This window comes from Diadema setosum, chromosome 17, assembly GCF_964275005.1.
Source record: "Diadema setosum chromosome 17, eeDiaSeto1, whole genome shotgun sequence".
NCBI lineage: Eukaryota > Metazoa > Echinodermata > Echinoidea > Diadematoida > Diadematidae > Diadema > Diadema setosum.
Window position 1 is genome coordinate 22,911,929 of NC_092701.1, and position 15,460 is coordinate 22,927,388.

At 37.7% G+C, this 15,460-nt stretch overlaps 1 protein-coding gene across 1 annotated transcript in view; it reads left to right on the forward strand.

The window, feature by feature from the left end:
- The first annotated feature begins 1,962 nt into the window (after window positions 1–1,962).
- Window positions 1,963–15,460, forward strand: part of LOC140240827 (carnitine O-acetyltransferase-like) — a 35,374-nt gene continuing 21,876 nt past the window's right edge. The window contains exon 1 of the mRNA XM_072320597.1: window positions 1,963–2,063. Coding sequence (XP_072176698.1) covers window positions 2,037–2,063 — 27 coding nt within the window. The 5' untranslated portion in view covers window positions 1,963–2,036. The remainder of the gene's footprint in view (window positions 2,064–15,460) is intronic.

A 15,460-nucleotide genomic window follows, 5' to 3' on the forward strand; every position in this document is an offset into this window, starting at 1 on the left:
GCGCAGTTTGTGTCTTTGTCTTTGTTCTTGAGTCAGACAAAATATTTTTACAAATACATGAGAGGAGACCTTGATGTCGATTCATGACATTTACATACTGTAAAGGTGGATATTTTCGCGTGACTAATTTTTCGCGCTTGGCCGGGTCGGAAGAGTTTCGCGTGTTTTTAATTCCGCGGAATCAAGACATCACGCACAGGCACATATGGCAAGCAAAAATATTCGCGTGCTTTTATTTTCGCGCTAGTTTCTGGTTGCGCGAAATGCGCGAAAATTTGAACACCGCGAAAATTTCCACTTTTACAGTAAGCAATTAAAGGTACTGTTTACCATTAGGAGCAGTGAATTTAAAAAAAAAAAAATTCATTTGATGCATATGTGTAGGTCAGTTTTATCACAAAACATCCTACCATGTAAACATTTTGCAATAAAGCCTAATATATAAGGAGATATCAGTGTTTTCCCCCAACAATCCATAACTGTAGAAGGTGTAGTCTAAAAACATTTTCATTATAACTATTTTTCACATTTTGTGTATGTAGCAATACAATGTACTTAACATGTTCATACCGTTTCAATTTTTTACATTGGTTTTTTTTTTTTATCTGCAAATGGTAAATAACCTTTAATGGGCCACATTTTATAGAGTCACATTTGATTGTTTGTTTGTTTGTTTTTTAAATATTTTCATTATGAAAAGCCATTTATGCTGACATTTCTTATATCCCAATCAGGTCTTCAAATCCACCAAAATAAAGTCACTATTGGTACATATAGGAGTACATATGCAGTGAAGCTTCAAATGGATACTCTAACAAAATAGTAATTGCTGGCGAGCATACTTTTATTCTAATTTAGTTCTTTCATCACAACTTTGCAGTCTTGTAGCATTTCATATTAAAAACTGTCACATACAAGCAAGCTACATAGTTTCAGTTAATCAATGACACCAGATGTTTGGCCACAATACTAGAGGACTCCAAGACAAACACATTTTTGATTATTTTCATACATGTACATTACTTTACAAAGAAAGTTATGAAAGCAAGATTCAAACATAATTTTGGAACTAAATCTAGATTACACCAATCATTGTCTATGCACTCTTCTGTCAGTTATTAGAGGCTTTAAGTTTATTGGAGGTATAATTGTGGTATTAGGCCTTATCAAAGAAAAGGAATACTATTTTTTTTTTCCTCATGCATTGATATGTCTTACATTCCATTTTGGCATGAAACAAGATGAAAGAGAGAATTTCAGAATAGGGACAAGTAATGACAGATTTGCTTCATGTCTGCATTTTAGAGTGAACCACACATTTTTGTGAGTTGATCATGTAAATATTGAAATTCATGATTTTTGTGTCGAGTTGTTCTTATATGTGAACTTTTCAACAAACTGCCCTTCATCAACCTAAATAAACACTGAGTAATTGATGTTTTATCAATGCAAATAAACACTGAATTATTCAGTCTTTTAGTAGCTGCCATGATTAAAAATCATAGGTATACCCGATTATGTATGCCATGAATTTTCTTGTATCATGGCTACTTATAAAACAATGAATAATCAGTGTTTATGTTTATTTATCGAAATATAAAGAAATTTGAACATATTTTCACTGAAAGAGCAGTAATAGAGCACTTGACTTTCCTCTTTCAGAAGGCAGGGAATAATAGTGTATGTCAGTAACAAGTCAAGGGAATGTGTACTTTAAAAAAAAACCAAAAAAAAGCCGCCGCGTCGACAGACCGATCTTCGTGATTTTGCATACTTGAGCGGACCTCAGGGTGGACTTCAGCGTCCGCCGAGCCGTGCGCGGCCCCGCCCGAGGCAACCGGTAACCTCGATCGACCCTGCCCGCCTGGCCTGGTATGGTACATGCACGGCGAGCCATATAAAAATAGGCCGTGTCTTTCTGAACGTGGTTCATTGGTTCATCGTACACAACGTTGCTGGACTGGTAGCTGTTGGAAGACGCTGAACGGGATCATACTTGTACTTTCAACTTTCGCTAATCAAGAACAAGGCGGATAATGTTTACCCGAGTTCCAAGACATGTGGTGAGTCTTGAATGTTGTAATGTCATGAAATTTATGTTGGAATTATTGTTATGTTTCGCGTAAGCCCTCAAAGTAGGCCTAAATTGGTTCGAAAAATGGATTTACAGGTAGGGTTCCTAGCTTCAGTCCCGTCCGTATGGTTTCATTGTAGTATTGACAGGGGTGTTGTTTTGATAGACCTGCCTGCTCTAAACGTTACCTACCTAGACTATATGGATACCTATGGAAGATTCTGAACGCAGGCTGAGCCTCTGTATTCAGATCCAGGTTCAGTCCTTGAGATGAGCTGGGTCGTGACCAGGTGGTGTGGCGTCGAATTTAAATTTCATGGGTTCATTGTCCCAGAATTTATCCAAACCAATTTCAAAACTGAACAGTGAAGACACTTGTTCTTTCTTGGTAAACTATCTAGATCTATTCCATGGTTTCCTGTCTAATCCTGATACGTATGTAAAATGAATTTCTTCTTGTAGTGCCAGAGTGGTTAGTTAGTACAGTTACGTTAGTACAGTAGGAGATGTTTTGATGCAAAGGTAAAGCGTCGGTGCAGTCTAAGGTCATAACAATGGACTCCCTAACTATACACAGCCCAGTCGCTGTACATGGTACGTCGCGACAGGGCTGTACGCGCGCGACCACCAACCACTAGGAGAGCGACGTAATCGTATTACGATAGCTTTGAATTTTGATACTTAACATCATTTTTGTCACCTCAAACTCAACGAGTATACTTTTCAATATTTACTCTACATCTGATGCTATCTGTATTCAAATGTACGCAATGAAACTTACCGAAATTGATCATCATATCCAGCATGTCCACACGGTACACAATCTTTCACGCCAGGCCTAACTATACACAGCCCAGTCGCTGTACATGGTACGTCGCGACGTACCGACGGTCAGGAATTGCGCCAGAAAGTGTCATTTATTTGTTCCACGGACTTATCGCAAGTGGTCTCCATGGACCCAGTGTGGCGAACTATTCTTCTGTAATAGAAACATGCATTTAACGTGAGTAAAGTATTCTGTTTAAAGGAGAAAAGTATACATTTTCCTAAGTTTTGTAGTGCTAGTTGTGTTGAGGTTCCTCACTTTGAGGCTGCATGCCGCGCTCGTCAGACGCTGTTTTCGCATAGCGTAACAGCGTCTGGTCGGGCTATGGACTCCCCAGCTGATTATGCAATACTGTAATATATATTTTTGTCATTAAATTTACAATGTTTTTGTTTGTTTGTTGGGCTGTTATGTGCAGTGTATCCTAACCCTATTCCTATCTGTTCCTCTCACAAAGTCACACTGACATTACTGTAGTAGCATTGCCATTCCACAGTGACATGACTGAGGACAATTGCTGTCTAACGTTAGGTGTTCAGAACACTTGCATTCTTTATCTGGTGTTGTTTGCCACTTTCTTCTCTGTTGTCATATTTGAACATGTATATACTTATGTATATCTATCTTTTCATTTTTGAAGTGCCATGAGCACTGAAAGGTTGACCTGTGCGCTACTGTAAAAGTAGAAATTTTTGTTGTGTTGAAATTAGAAACTAGCGCGAAAATAAAAGCACATGAACATTTTTGCATGCCACATGTTCCAGTAGTTGACGTCTTGATTCTGCGGAATTAAAAACATGCAAAACTCTTTTTATCTCGCCGAGCGCGAAAAATTAGTCACACGAAAATGTCCACTTTTACAGCTGCAGTATACAGTAGATATCTACAAGTAGCCACTAGACATATCATTATACAAGTAGATCTATTAAATGTTAGAAGTCTAGAAATCTAGAAACTTGTCATTGTCATTGTTGTTGTTTAGGTGGTGATGGTGGTGGCATTGGTGGTACTGTAAAACACGATATATTCGCGGCATGAAAATTTGGCGAATTGGAGCCGACGGCCTTTCTCGCAGCATGAAATTTTTGCGAATTGCCACTGGCATCCAGTGCATATTGTGTAGGCCAGAATTTTTGCATACATTTTAATTTTGCGAATTTTAGACGCTCACAAAGTTTACAAAATTTGAAAAATTAAAATGCATGCTAACATTCCTCATTTTACAGTTATGTGAGAAATTTAAAGGGAACTCATTGTGGGGGTTTTTGTATCATTCAGCCCCAGAAAATCTTGCTACACATAGCAGATTCAAAGCTAAACTCTGCGATAACTGTGTGAAGGAGCGCCCTGGGGTTCGTTCAAACCTCGCTAAGTACTAGTACTACGGTGATGTGTATACCAAAACCAAAGACTGACTTTTGGAATTCACTTTGAAATGAGGTCAGTAGATTCCCTTCTTGTGTAGTGATTTCTTCTGCAATCTAATATGACTTGTTACGACCAAAATCACACTGAGATGAGAATAATGGCAAAAAAGAACCAATAAATTAATGTTCAGGTGGTTTATTAACTATGATATTTCATGTACAGACAAGCTGGTCAATCAGTAGGATTAATACACAAAATTTTACTTATTATCAGAATAACAATGCAATCACTTACACATGTTACAGTAGAATGGAATCATCACAAGTTCCTTGTAATCCCCTGGAAATGTCCACAGATCTATGATGTTCGATGCACAGGTGAATGATCCTTGATGCAGCGATGAAATGATCCCTTCGATGTTAATCAGTAGGCACAGGTTACTAAATCCAAAGTATAAATCCACAGTGTTACACTGTACGTGTATTTGTAACTATACACAGCCTAGTTGCTGTAAAAACGCGACAGGGCTGTACCAGGATGGTGCACAACAACAAATTGAACACAAAGCGAACATGCCGGTCACGTTGAGTTTTGATACTCTACATCATTTTTGTCACCTCAAACTCATTAAAGGACAAGTTCACCTTCATAAACATAAGGATTGAGAGAATGCAGCAATATTAGTAGAACACATCAGTGAAAGTTTGAGGAAAATTGGACAATCGATGCAAAAGTTATGAATTTTTAAAACTTTTGTGTTGGAACCGCTGGATGAGGAGACTACTACAGCTTGTGAGTCATATGCGTACAACAGTATAAAGAAAATGTAAAGAAAATTCAACATATTTTCACTTTGTTCGCATAATAAAAGAGCACTTGACTTGCCTCTTTCTAAAGGCAGGGGGAATGATATTACCCCTAACATATGTCGGTAACGAGTCAAGGGAATGTGTACTTTTTTCAAAAAGATGAAATTTTGTGAAATTCTCTTTGTATTTTCCTTATATTGTTGTACGCATGTGACATCTAAGTTATTCATACAATGCAGTAGTCTTCTCATCCAGTGGTTACTGCATTAAAACTTCAAAAATTCATAACTTTTGAACGGATTGTCCGATTTTCCTCAAACTTTCAATGATGTGTTCTGCTAATATTGCTACATTCTCTCAATCCTTATGTTCATGAAGGTGAACTTGTCCTTTAAAGACAATCTTCATTAATTAGACTTCATGTCTATGTTATTGATATTGACATGTATACACAATTTACAACTTACGGAAAACAAATATTACATGTACATGTATATGCAGTTTGTGAGAACGGTACATCGTCTTTCACTGAAGGCCATTTTGAATAATTGGGAGTTCATCACACGATCGGAGCTGCACTAAAGTGCAGCTCCGATAGCGTGAACTCCCGATGTACTGTTCACACACGCTGCATCACCGTTCACCATTTTTGGTAAGTTGTAAATTGTGTATGTCAATATCAAATTTAATTGTCGAAGCCTCCACTGAAACATCCAGATTTTCTTGATTCTTTTGAAAATGTATAAAATGATTTATGCTCTGAAAATCATTTGATTTTGATCAAAAGTTTGAGATGTTTCCACTTTATATTGATAATAACCTTTAAGTTTTATATTCACAACCATGGGACTCAGAGTGCTTAATGGCTATTTGAAAGTAATGTTTTCAGACCTTATATCACAAGACTTAATTTCTAGTCGATAGTTCTGTGTTTTTATTGTGGTGTCCTTTGTATGTGCGTACAGATAGTCACATTGACTTTGTATTGATATGGCCTACGTCATTTCAGCAGCTACCGGTATATTTCTGGTGACTTGATACAGTATAGATGCAGTATGCAGTGTACCCACACTGTATTTTTAAGTTTTCATGATTTTTAAGTTGTCAGTGAAACCGGCAGCTTACACTATTGATATCTTTATGATTGTTAATTCTTTTTATGCCTCCGCCACGTAGTGGTGCCGGAGGCATTATGTTTTCGGGTTGTCCGTCCGTCCGTCCGTCCGTCCGTCCTTCCGTCCGTCCGTAATGAATTTTGTGGACAAGGTAACTATCAAAACCTGTTGAGGTATCCTAATGAAACTTGGCATGTATGTGTATTAGGGGGTGAAGTTGTGCCTATCAACTTTTGGGTGCACATGCTCAAGGTCAAAGGTCAAAAGGTCAAGGTCAAATACATAAAATTTCACTTTTTCCATCATATCTATTGAATGCCTGAAGATATTTTCTTGAAACTTAGTGTATACATGTATTACCCAATTAAGATTCTCTGGTGAAAGTTTGCGTCATGAGGTCAAAGGTCAAAGGTCAAAAGGTCAGGGTCAAATACATGAAATTTCACTATTTGCGCCATATGTATTGAATGCCTGAAGATATTTTCTTGAAACTTAGTGTATACATGTATTACCCAATTAAGATTCTCTGGTGAAAGTTTGGGTCATGAGGTCAAAGGTCAAAGGTCAAAAGGTCAAGTAAAAATATCAAAACTTCTTTTTTTTCTCCGTGCCTTGGAAAATTGTTCAAGGTATCTTCATGGAACATAGTATATACATGTACTGACTGGAAGTGATTATCTAGAGAATGTAGGGTTCATGGGGTCAAAGGTCAGGGGTCAAAGGTCAAGTGCAACACTTCAAAATTTTACTATTTCCCTCATATTTATGCAATGCCAGCAGGGTTATTATTTTTTTACACTTGGTGTATGCATGTGTAACCTAATAGAAATTCTCTGGAAAGTTTTTTTTTTTCTTCTTTTTTTGCCTCAAAGGTCAAAAGGTCAAAGATCAAGTGAAAGTGCTGAACTAACTTTTTCCTCCATATCTCGAAGTGGCTCAAGTTATCTTGAAACTTAGTACATATTATGCATGTTCTACCTGAAAGTGATTATCTTACGAATTTTAGGGTCAAGGACCAGATGAAAATGGTAACAATTTACTATTCAATTCAGAAATTGCACTTTTTCTCCACACCTGTACCTTGAAAATTACTCAGTGCCTAAATGTATGAATGGGTCAAAGTCAAGTTAAAGTCCCTTAATCCCTAGATACATGCTCTCCTATTCATCCAATTAAACCTAGGTCAAGGAAGGTGAACATTCAACACATTTGTGACAAACTTGTCATTTCAATATTTTGCCAATTTTGTGAAAATGTAATCACACATTGTCCACATGTACTATCTAGACCTATTGGGAAAATCATGCATTATGGCGGAGGCATACCAGTCGCCAAAGCGACATTTCTAGTTTTTTTTTTTTTTGCTAACTGGAAGTTACATATTTAAACATGTACATATGGGACCGTGTACATTCCCAGTGCCTCTTGCAGTGTATAAAGACTTGAAACAGGGCATATGAAGTTTATCCAAGCCTTTGGCCTTGCCATCTGTGACAAACTACAACTGTACATGTACTATGGGTAAATGTCATAAAACTACACACTCACTGTGAGCAATGTGAAATGTAGCACAGGGAGTATGCTCACTCTATAGACTTTGAACAGTGGATATGCCTCACTGTTTTCTCAGGTGATATTATCACCACTTACTACTGAAGAGGCTACCCAGAGTAAAATGAATCATGAAGCTAATGATGACATGAAGACGTGCTCATTAGCAAATGTTATCTGATCATAGCCACATGGCTTCACACCTACACATTTACTAAGTCTGCCAAAATCCCACAGGAATCACTGTAGCTTGGCTTTTACTGGGGAGGTAGAACAGTTCCCCCCCCCCCCCCCCCCCGGTGGCTTTACACTATACTTTGCATATCAGGAGTCGTGTTAAATCTTATTAATTTGATGGAATTCATGATCTGTGAGCTTCTTGTTCATTTTTTTTTTTTTTGTTTGTTGTTGGGGGGGGGGGGGAGGGGAGGAAATAGAAAAGAAACTGGCTGTTGTCAATGTTATAAATTTTATATATTTTATGTCAGTCAGTACATGGCAAGTTTGCATTGTTAGTCTGACACTTTCTTCGGAAATGAAAAATGATTATTGATTTCGGAATAATTCTGTAAGTTCTATGCAGACATACCGTGTAGGGGGTAAAATGCTTTGAGAGAGATTGTTTAAATATCAGTGAAAAGGAAATAATTTCTTTGAAAAATTTGGCACCTAGAATTAGATTGTAATGTTGTGGTATAGATTTTTTTTTCTTGTGTAATGCCTTTCTGAATATTCTCTTTCCATGTTGAGGTCACCATGTGCATATATGAATGTTTGTCATATGACATGTCAATGCACTTTTAGCTTCCCTAAACACTCTGTAGTACTGGTGTACTGTGGATCTGATTTAGTAATTTACTAAGAGTTATTGGCTCACACTGAGTCACACCGATGCACACACAGACAGGATGTCTTAAGGCCTCAAGACTGTGGTAATAACTTTATGAGGGTCTTTATAAGGGGCATCCTTAACCCCTTTGAGGACGAGTCCCGAGTATACTCGGGCAGCTGTCTGTGGGAAATGCGTGTTGTAGCAAAATCAGTCAGTCCTCGACGGGTTAACAGGGGCAGAGCCAGGAATTCTTGGGGGGGGGGGGGCAAAAAAAATAATTCTGGTGCCACTTCCGGGGGTTTCATTTCATTTTTTCTCAAGATTTCTTTTATTTTAACGAAAAATAAAGGGGGCGCCCTGGTGCGCCCCCCTTTTGGATCTGTCACTGCTTACTGTCTGACTTGGTTTTCACCCCATATTGGCCTTCACCCCATCAGAGCCAAAGGCTAAACCACCACGGGCACAAGAGTCTTGAAAGAGGGGTCTTTCCCTGAAGTTTAAAGGGATGGTACAGTATTGGTGGAGATGAGAATTGGGCTTTTAACTTTTTGCGAGATACCAAGAAAACACTCATGATAGAGTGCAGAGCATACCATTTTAAGAGGAATTCAAAGTTTATTTGATGAAAATTGGGTTTGGAATGACTGAAACATCCAAAAACAAAGTAAAACAAAGCGATCGTAATAAAGTGTGGGTCCACGTACTCACCTACCGTACGCGTTCAAGGACACAGCGTGCGCGCTGCCATATTGTCTCACTGTACGCTCTGACAACGAGTGGGGGCGCTGATCACTTTCGGCCGATTTAATTAATCGCACTTCCTGTACAGCTTTCACTAGGGTAAAAAATCGAGAACTACCTTTCGGCGGCAATTTTGAAATAATCTCAAAGTCACATTGTCCAAAAATGTGGATTTATGAAAAATGAAAGACCCCTCATCGTCCTTTGTCATACAGATAATGGTGACAATATGAAATTACGTTAATCAAGCCCTCTTTCTTTCACTGTCTCAACACATCGCCAACGCAGTTAGTCCCATGCGTATTTTCCACAATATTTAGTCATTTTATTTACAATTTTTGAACGTATTTCAAACATTAACCAAAGTTTTCTATAGTGCCTTTTGTGTTTTCTTTGATCAGTGATTCATATTCTTTGACTTTGTAATTCCAATTGCAAGTCTAATTGGGCAGATTTTTTTTTTGATTGACTTTATATCACCATGCATGCCCGTGTTAACACAGGCTTGGATGTCCATCGGGACCATCTGTCTCGGGTGTAAATATGTGGTGATTTATTTTGCATGGACTGGAAAGTTGTTGGGATGGGATGGGATGGGCGATACTGTAAAACAGAAAAATATTCTGAAAATCCTGTGTTTTTATCTCCATTATTATCATTATGACCATCACCTTCATCACCACCATCATAATCAACTCCATCATCATCATCATTATCATCTGCACGACAACATTATCGCCTCCTTCATTATCAGCTTTACCATCATAATCTTGTCTTTTTAGTCATTGACATTGACTGGTCATTATCATCATCACCTCATCTTGGGATCTTACAGTTTTTGGATCTATGATGTCATAGCAATGATGATTGATATACTGTACGTATGTTATTTTACTTTCTGCTTCCTTTCCTTTATTTTTTCTTTCTCTTTGTTTTTTTTCTCTCTACCGCTTACTCCTTTTTATACAATATATATAAATATATACAATGTATTATACATGTATTTTTTTCTGACGCACAACTGCAATGACTATTCGTTATCATTATATCTCACAATTTGTAAAGTGATTATGTGCAATATTGGTGGGATTGGAAAGAAATTTATATAATGATATAGTCACTGATATTGTTTTGTATGGATTAATTTGGATGCTGTGTTGTATTTTAGGGCAAGCTGATTTGAGTTGTTTCAGTTTATCGCATCACTGGCTGACATGGGGGGGGGGGGGGTAGAGATTGGGAACACAGTAACAGGGAAGGTGTCTGGAGTTTTTCTTGACCGAAAGATTGGTCTGCATCTGGTCGTCAGGGAAACGTTCCGTGGAGACTGCGTCTGGTTACCACGGATCCCCAGGATAGCGATAACGTCAAAAATAAATAAATAAATAAATAAGAATAAAATAAAATAAATAATGTAGATAAATAAAAGACTCCTCCAGACAGACGGATCTTTCTGTCTACAGTTTTTCATGCCAATGGAGCCAGTTTTCATGCCATGTTTTTATACGATTGTTCTTTTCAGTTTGACTTTGCATACGTGTTCGGTTGTTTATCTATTTATCATGTACTATTTCGTGTTGTTTTCTTCTCTCTATGTACATATTGTATTTGTTGTTTTGTCATTTATATGTAAAAATCCAGCACTGAATTTCTTGTGATGTTTTTATTGGACGATTAAAAATGAATTGAATTGACTTTACTTGAATTGAACTGAATTGAATTGAATTCTCTCGAAAAAAAATGCCCACAAATGTTGTCAATCGGGAGCAAGATCCTCATGTTGGTATAGCAGTGTTTGTTCACTGGCCATGGAAAAAAAAATATGGGTGGCCCCACTAAAAAAACAAGGGTGACCCCACTAAAAAGCATCATCAATTTCAAAACACACATGGGTGATTACTGTTGCAGCACTCCATGATCACCACCAGTATCACAAAAAACATGAACACATGCAATGACCTCACACCATCTCAAACAGAGGCAATGGCAGCCAAAGTTGTAAAAGAAATGATAGCAAAATCACAAACAAACAGCAATTCTCAAGGATGGCAACTTAGGACAGGTAATTTATTTTTTTCTGTTTATTACAATAATTAATATAAGCTTGTAATTTATGACAACATAAACTATAAATTCATGTATAAAATATATCATACAAATTACTTTTAAATAGGCTCTTTGTTGCAGTGTTATGTATAGATTATTTCCTTTACTTTTGAGGGGGGACAGAACATAGGATATACATGTATACCATTGTCAGTGTAATGTAGATACATGCTGTCATTTTCAATAGTACTGTATAAGTTATATACATGTATTTTGCTGGGGGGGGGGGGATATCTTAACGAGTCAGTCTTCATAAAATTTCCCTTTCCAATATTTGTCTATTCATAGTTAAAGAAACATTACTAAAATTCTAAAATTAAACTCTTGCTAACTTCCCAATCTAGTGATAAAATCACAAAGAAATTATGTATGTGAAATAAATAGCTTAGCTGTATACAGTAAAACTCAACAGAAGTCAGATGTTTTATAATCTAATACCCAAGCCTAAGCCAGTATGTGACCTTCCCTTATCACTTCACAAAAACTGAACTACACCTTTTGAAAATTAAAACTCAACATTGTCGAAGACAACATATCCCGTGGTACCAGCTTTGGGGAGCTGGGCTTGGCCTCATGGGTGAGCGAGGGGGAGAAGGAATGTACTCCCACCTTAACAACATAAGGAGCAACCTGAGACGTTTCTCCCTCACAGACGAGCTCCAGCTTGATCTCTGATCAGTCGAAGAACAATGGATCTTTTTGAACCCAGCTTCCTATCACAGAAACAGGAAAAAGTAAAGTGATCAAACAATGAGTGAATGCAAAGGAAATATATGATTACTGAAACTAGAGAAAGACAATAGACTGTAATTGCTTCAGTATGAATCAACACTAATCTCTGACTCACTACGTATTGCATCGATTGTTATCGTGATGGCTGCTTCGAAAGCAGCAGAGAAGACAACCAAGAAGAAATCGGCTGAGCATTCACCGACTCAGGTGATGGTCCTTTGGTTTCTCGCAGTAGAATTGCACCTAATATACATTGCTAATACGCTTAAGTACATCAAAAATGCAGATATCAAATTTCATTTAAAGGACTGAGGAGATACAGGTACCTAAATAAACTTGCTCCAGGGTGCATGTTGTTCATCATCTAGTTTGAACCAACATTGAGTGATTCTCAAGTATCCATACAATAATAATATTGTCTATAAAGGATGTTAATTTGAATGCGAACGAGACTGAATATTGATATTTCATGATTATGCAGATCAAGTCTGTGTACATCTGGCAGGAAAATACCAACGCAGTATACTGACTACTTAAATATTGTTTTGAATTTTTATGTAGTTACTGTACAAATACAGCGCCCCCCCCCCCCCCCCCCCCCGAAATCAGGGCTCCAGAACTTTTTTCGAAAATCTTTATTATTTACTTTACTTTTCAGCGTAATCATCCAGCATGCCTGCAGCCTGCGGATGAAAGCCAACATGCATGTACACTTATTACCGGTACCGGGTACGCAAAGATACGACACCCCTTGCCTCATGCATTAAAACTTAAAAGCATGACCACTGGAGCTGGCGCAGGGGGAAAAAAAAAAATCATTCCCCCCCACTATAGAAAAAAGTCCCAATGCCTATGGGTATAGCACTGTAGGTAAGGTCAATATGATGATATATTCATAACAATGTGTCAATGTGATGTTCATATCTAATCAGATGAGATATTGTCAATGACAATATATTAGAATGGTCCATCATCACACACATTTGAAAAGCTAACTGTGTGTCAAAGTTAGGGATCAAACACTTACAAAATGATTGGTAGCGATTCAGAATATTATAATAAGACAAGATGACCTGCAAATGCGTCGTAATACATAAAAGTGAATTTTTAATATTTTTTACAAGTTGTGTTGGTGGTTTTTGACACGTACACTACGCGCATAGTACGGCATGGGACCACGCTCACATCGAATGCGAACGGAAACTCACCTGCACGTCGCCCCGACGGCACCGGCGTACTCCAGATGCGTGTCCCGATCAAAACACGATTATGCTGCTTTTAAACTCAGTTGAAGATCACTCTAATCAAGATTATTTCTCCGAATCAACTAAATCAATCAGATAAGCCATCGGTAATATCGTACTGTATAAGAAGTACGAAGAATTACACTTCAGCGTCACATGGATGTTCAAAATTGACTAAAAACGGTCACGACGTCAAAAACGATGGAAACTCTGTTTATTTGTTGCCGAAGTTCAGACACACGTAAAAAAAGTTCTACCCAATTAGACTTGCAAACTGAATGGCCAGTTTGAAGAGAAAATCATAAATATCAAAATTATATCAATGATTTTCAGCAAAAAACTTTGAATAATTTTTAATCAATCAACAAAAAAACCCTTAAATTTTTTGAAGATCAAATTGATAGGAAACAGGAATTTTTGAATGACTTTTTTGAATGTTTGGATTGATATTTTATTCATGAAATTGGCATTGTTAGAATGAGTATGACACGAGGAAGATATTGGCGATTATTTCAGATCAAACATTTGATTGGCTGATCGACGAGGGGAAATGTTTATGCATGATAAGAGAGAGACGGTAAGCGCATGAAAATGTGAAATTTGGGGTGACAAAATGGCCGCGCGCGGCTTGTGGCCGGTGAAGTGAGTACGTGGGTCCCACACTTAATTAGAATCGCTCTTTTTTTTTGGTATCTCGGCCATTTCAAAACCAATTTTCATCAAATAAATGCTGAATTCCTCATAGAATTACATGCTCTTTCATATTTCATAAGAGGTTTTTCATTATCTCACCAAAAAATGTTACAAATCTGAAATTAGGTCTCAACCAAAACTGTACGATCCCTTTAAATCTAAGCTTATACTGCTCTTTATTGTGCAAGTACACAAAGTTCCAAGGAGGGGGAGGGGGAGGGGGGAAGGAGAGGGGGGAAGGGGGAGGGGAGTGGGGAGGGGAGCAAGCAACCTTCAGACTGCTGCTGCTGCTGCTGAAAAGAATCATCTGACTGGAATGTCAACTGGATAAAAGTTCATTTTACTGCAATTAGTTGTAATTCACCTGCTTGATGAGACTTTCACCTACTGGATCTGTAGGCTTCTTCAGATCGATTGCTACTGTGAGAGAGTTGTTTTCCCACTAGGAGATGTGTAGCTGGCACACACTGATGCGAGAGAATGGGATTGTTTATTGAAGAAAGCGATGCCTACAGATCCAGTTGGTGAAAGTCTCATCAAACAGGTAAATTACAACTGATTGTGGCAAAATTAACTTTTATCCAGTCCAACCAGACTGCAAATCAGAGTGCAAATGATCCTGTTGGTCTATAGATACAACAGTATGAAATGGCAAACAGAGCTAATTAAACACTGCAAAGGCACTTGAATTCCCACAAAAGGTTAGCTAACAGATTACATGTCTAGTGTCAACGAACTTTCTTCTTTTTCTTCTTCTTTTTTGTTTGTTTGTTTGATTGTTATCAACTCTTCTTTCTTTTTTAAGCCTTGAGCATTGAGTGTATTTTCACGTCAGGAATAAGTGTCAAGGGAAATGCCTCTCAACAGGGACAGTTACAAAGTTCCAAGTTCTGCACCCTTTTTACTTTTTTGAGAGCACAAGAAATATACTACATTGAGTCTTCAAATAAATAATGGAATCTCACCCCACCCCCACCCCCTCCCTTTTTATGGCCCAGGCAAGAATAGCACAGTTCACGATATCTTCAATCAAAAATTTATTGATATCATTACATTGTAACACCTCATAAAACTTTGCCATATGCCCTATGCCCTTTCATGGGTCTGTTGTTGTTATTGCTAACGAAGTTTTTTGAACCCTCACTGACCCAGTGGCTATGTCAAGACTGCAATGTGTAATAGCAGTAAAACATCCCACCTGATCCTCTTTCATTCATGTATACCACAAAGTTTCCTTGCCATTGTTTGTCATTAAAGGACAAGTCCACCTTCTTAATAGACATGCGGATTGAGTGAATGCAGCAATATTAATACAACACATCAGTGAGAATTTGAGGAAAATTGACAACCCATTGAAAAGTTATGAATT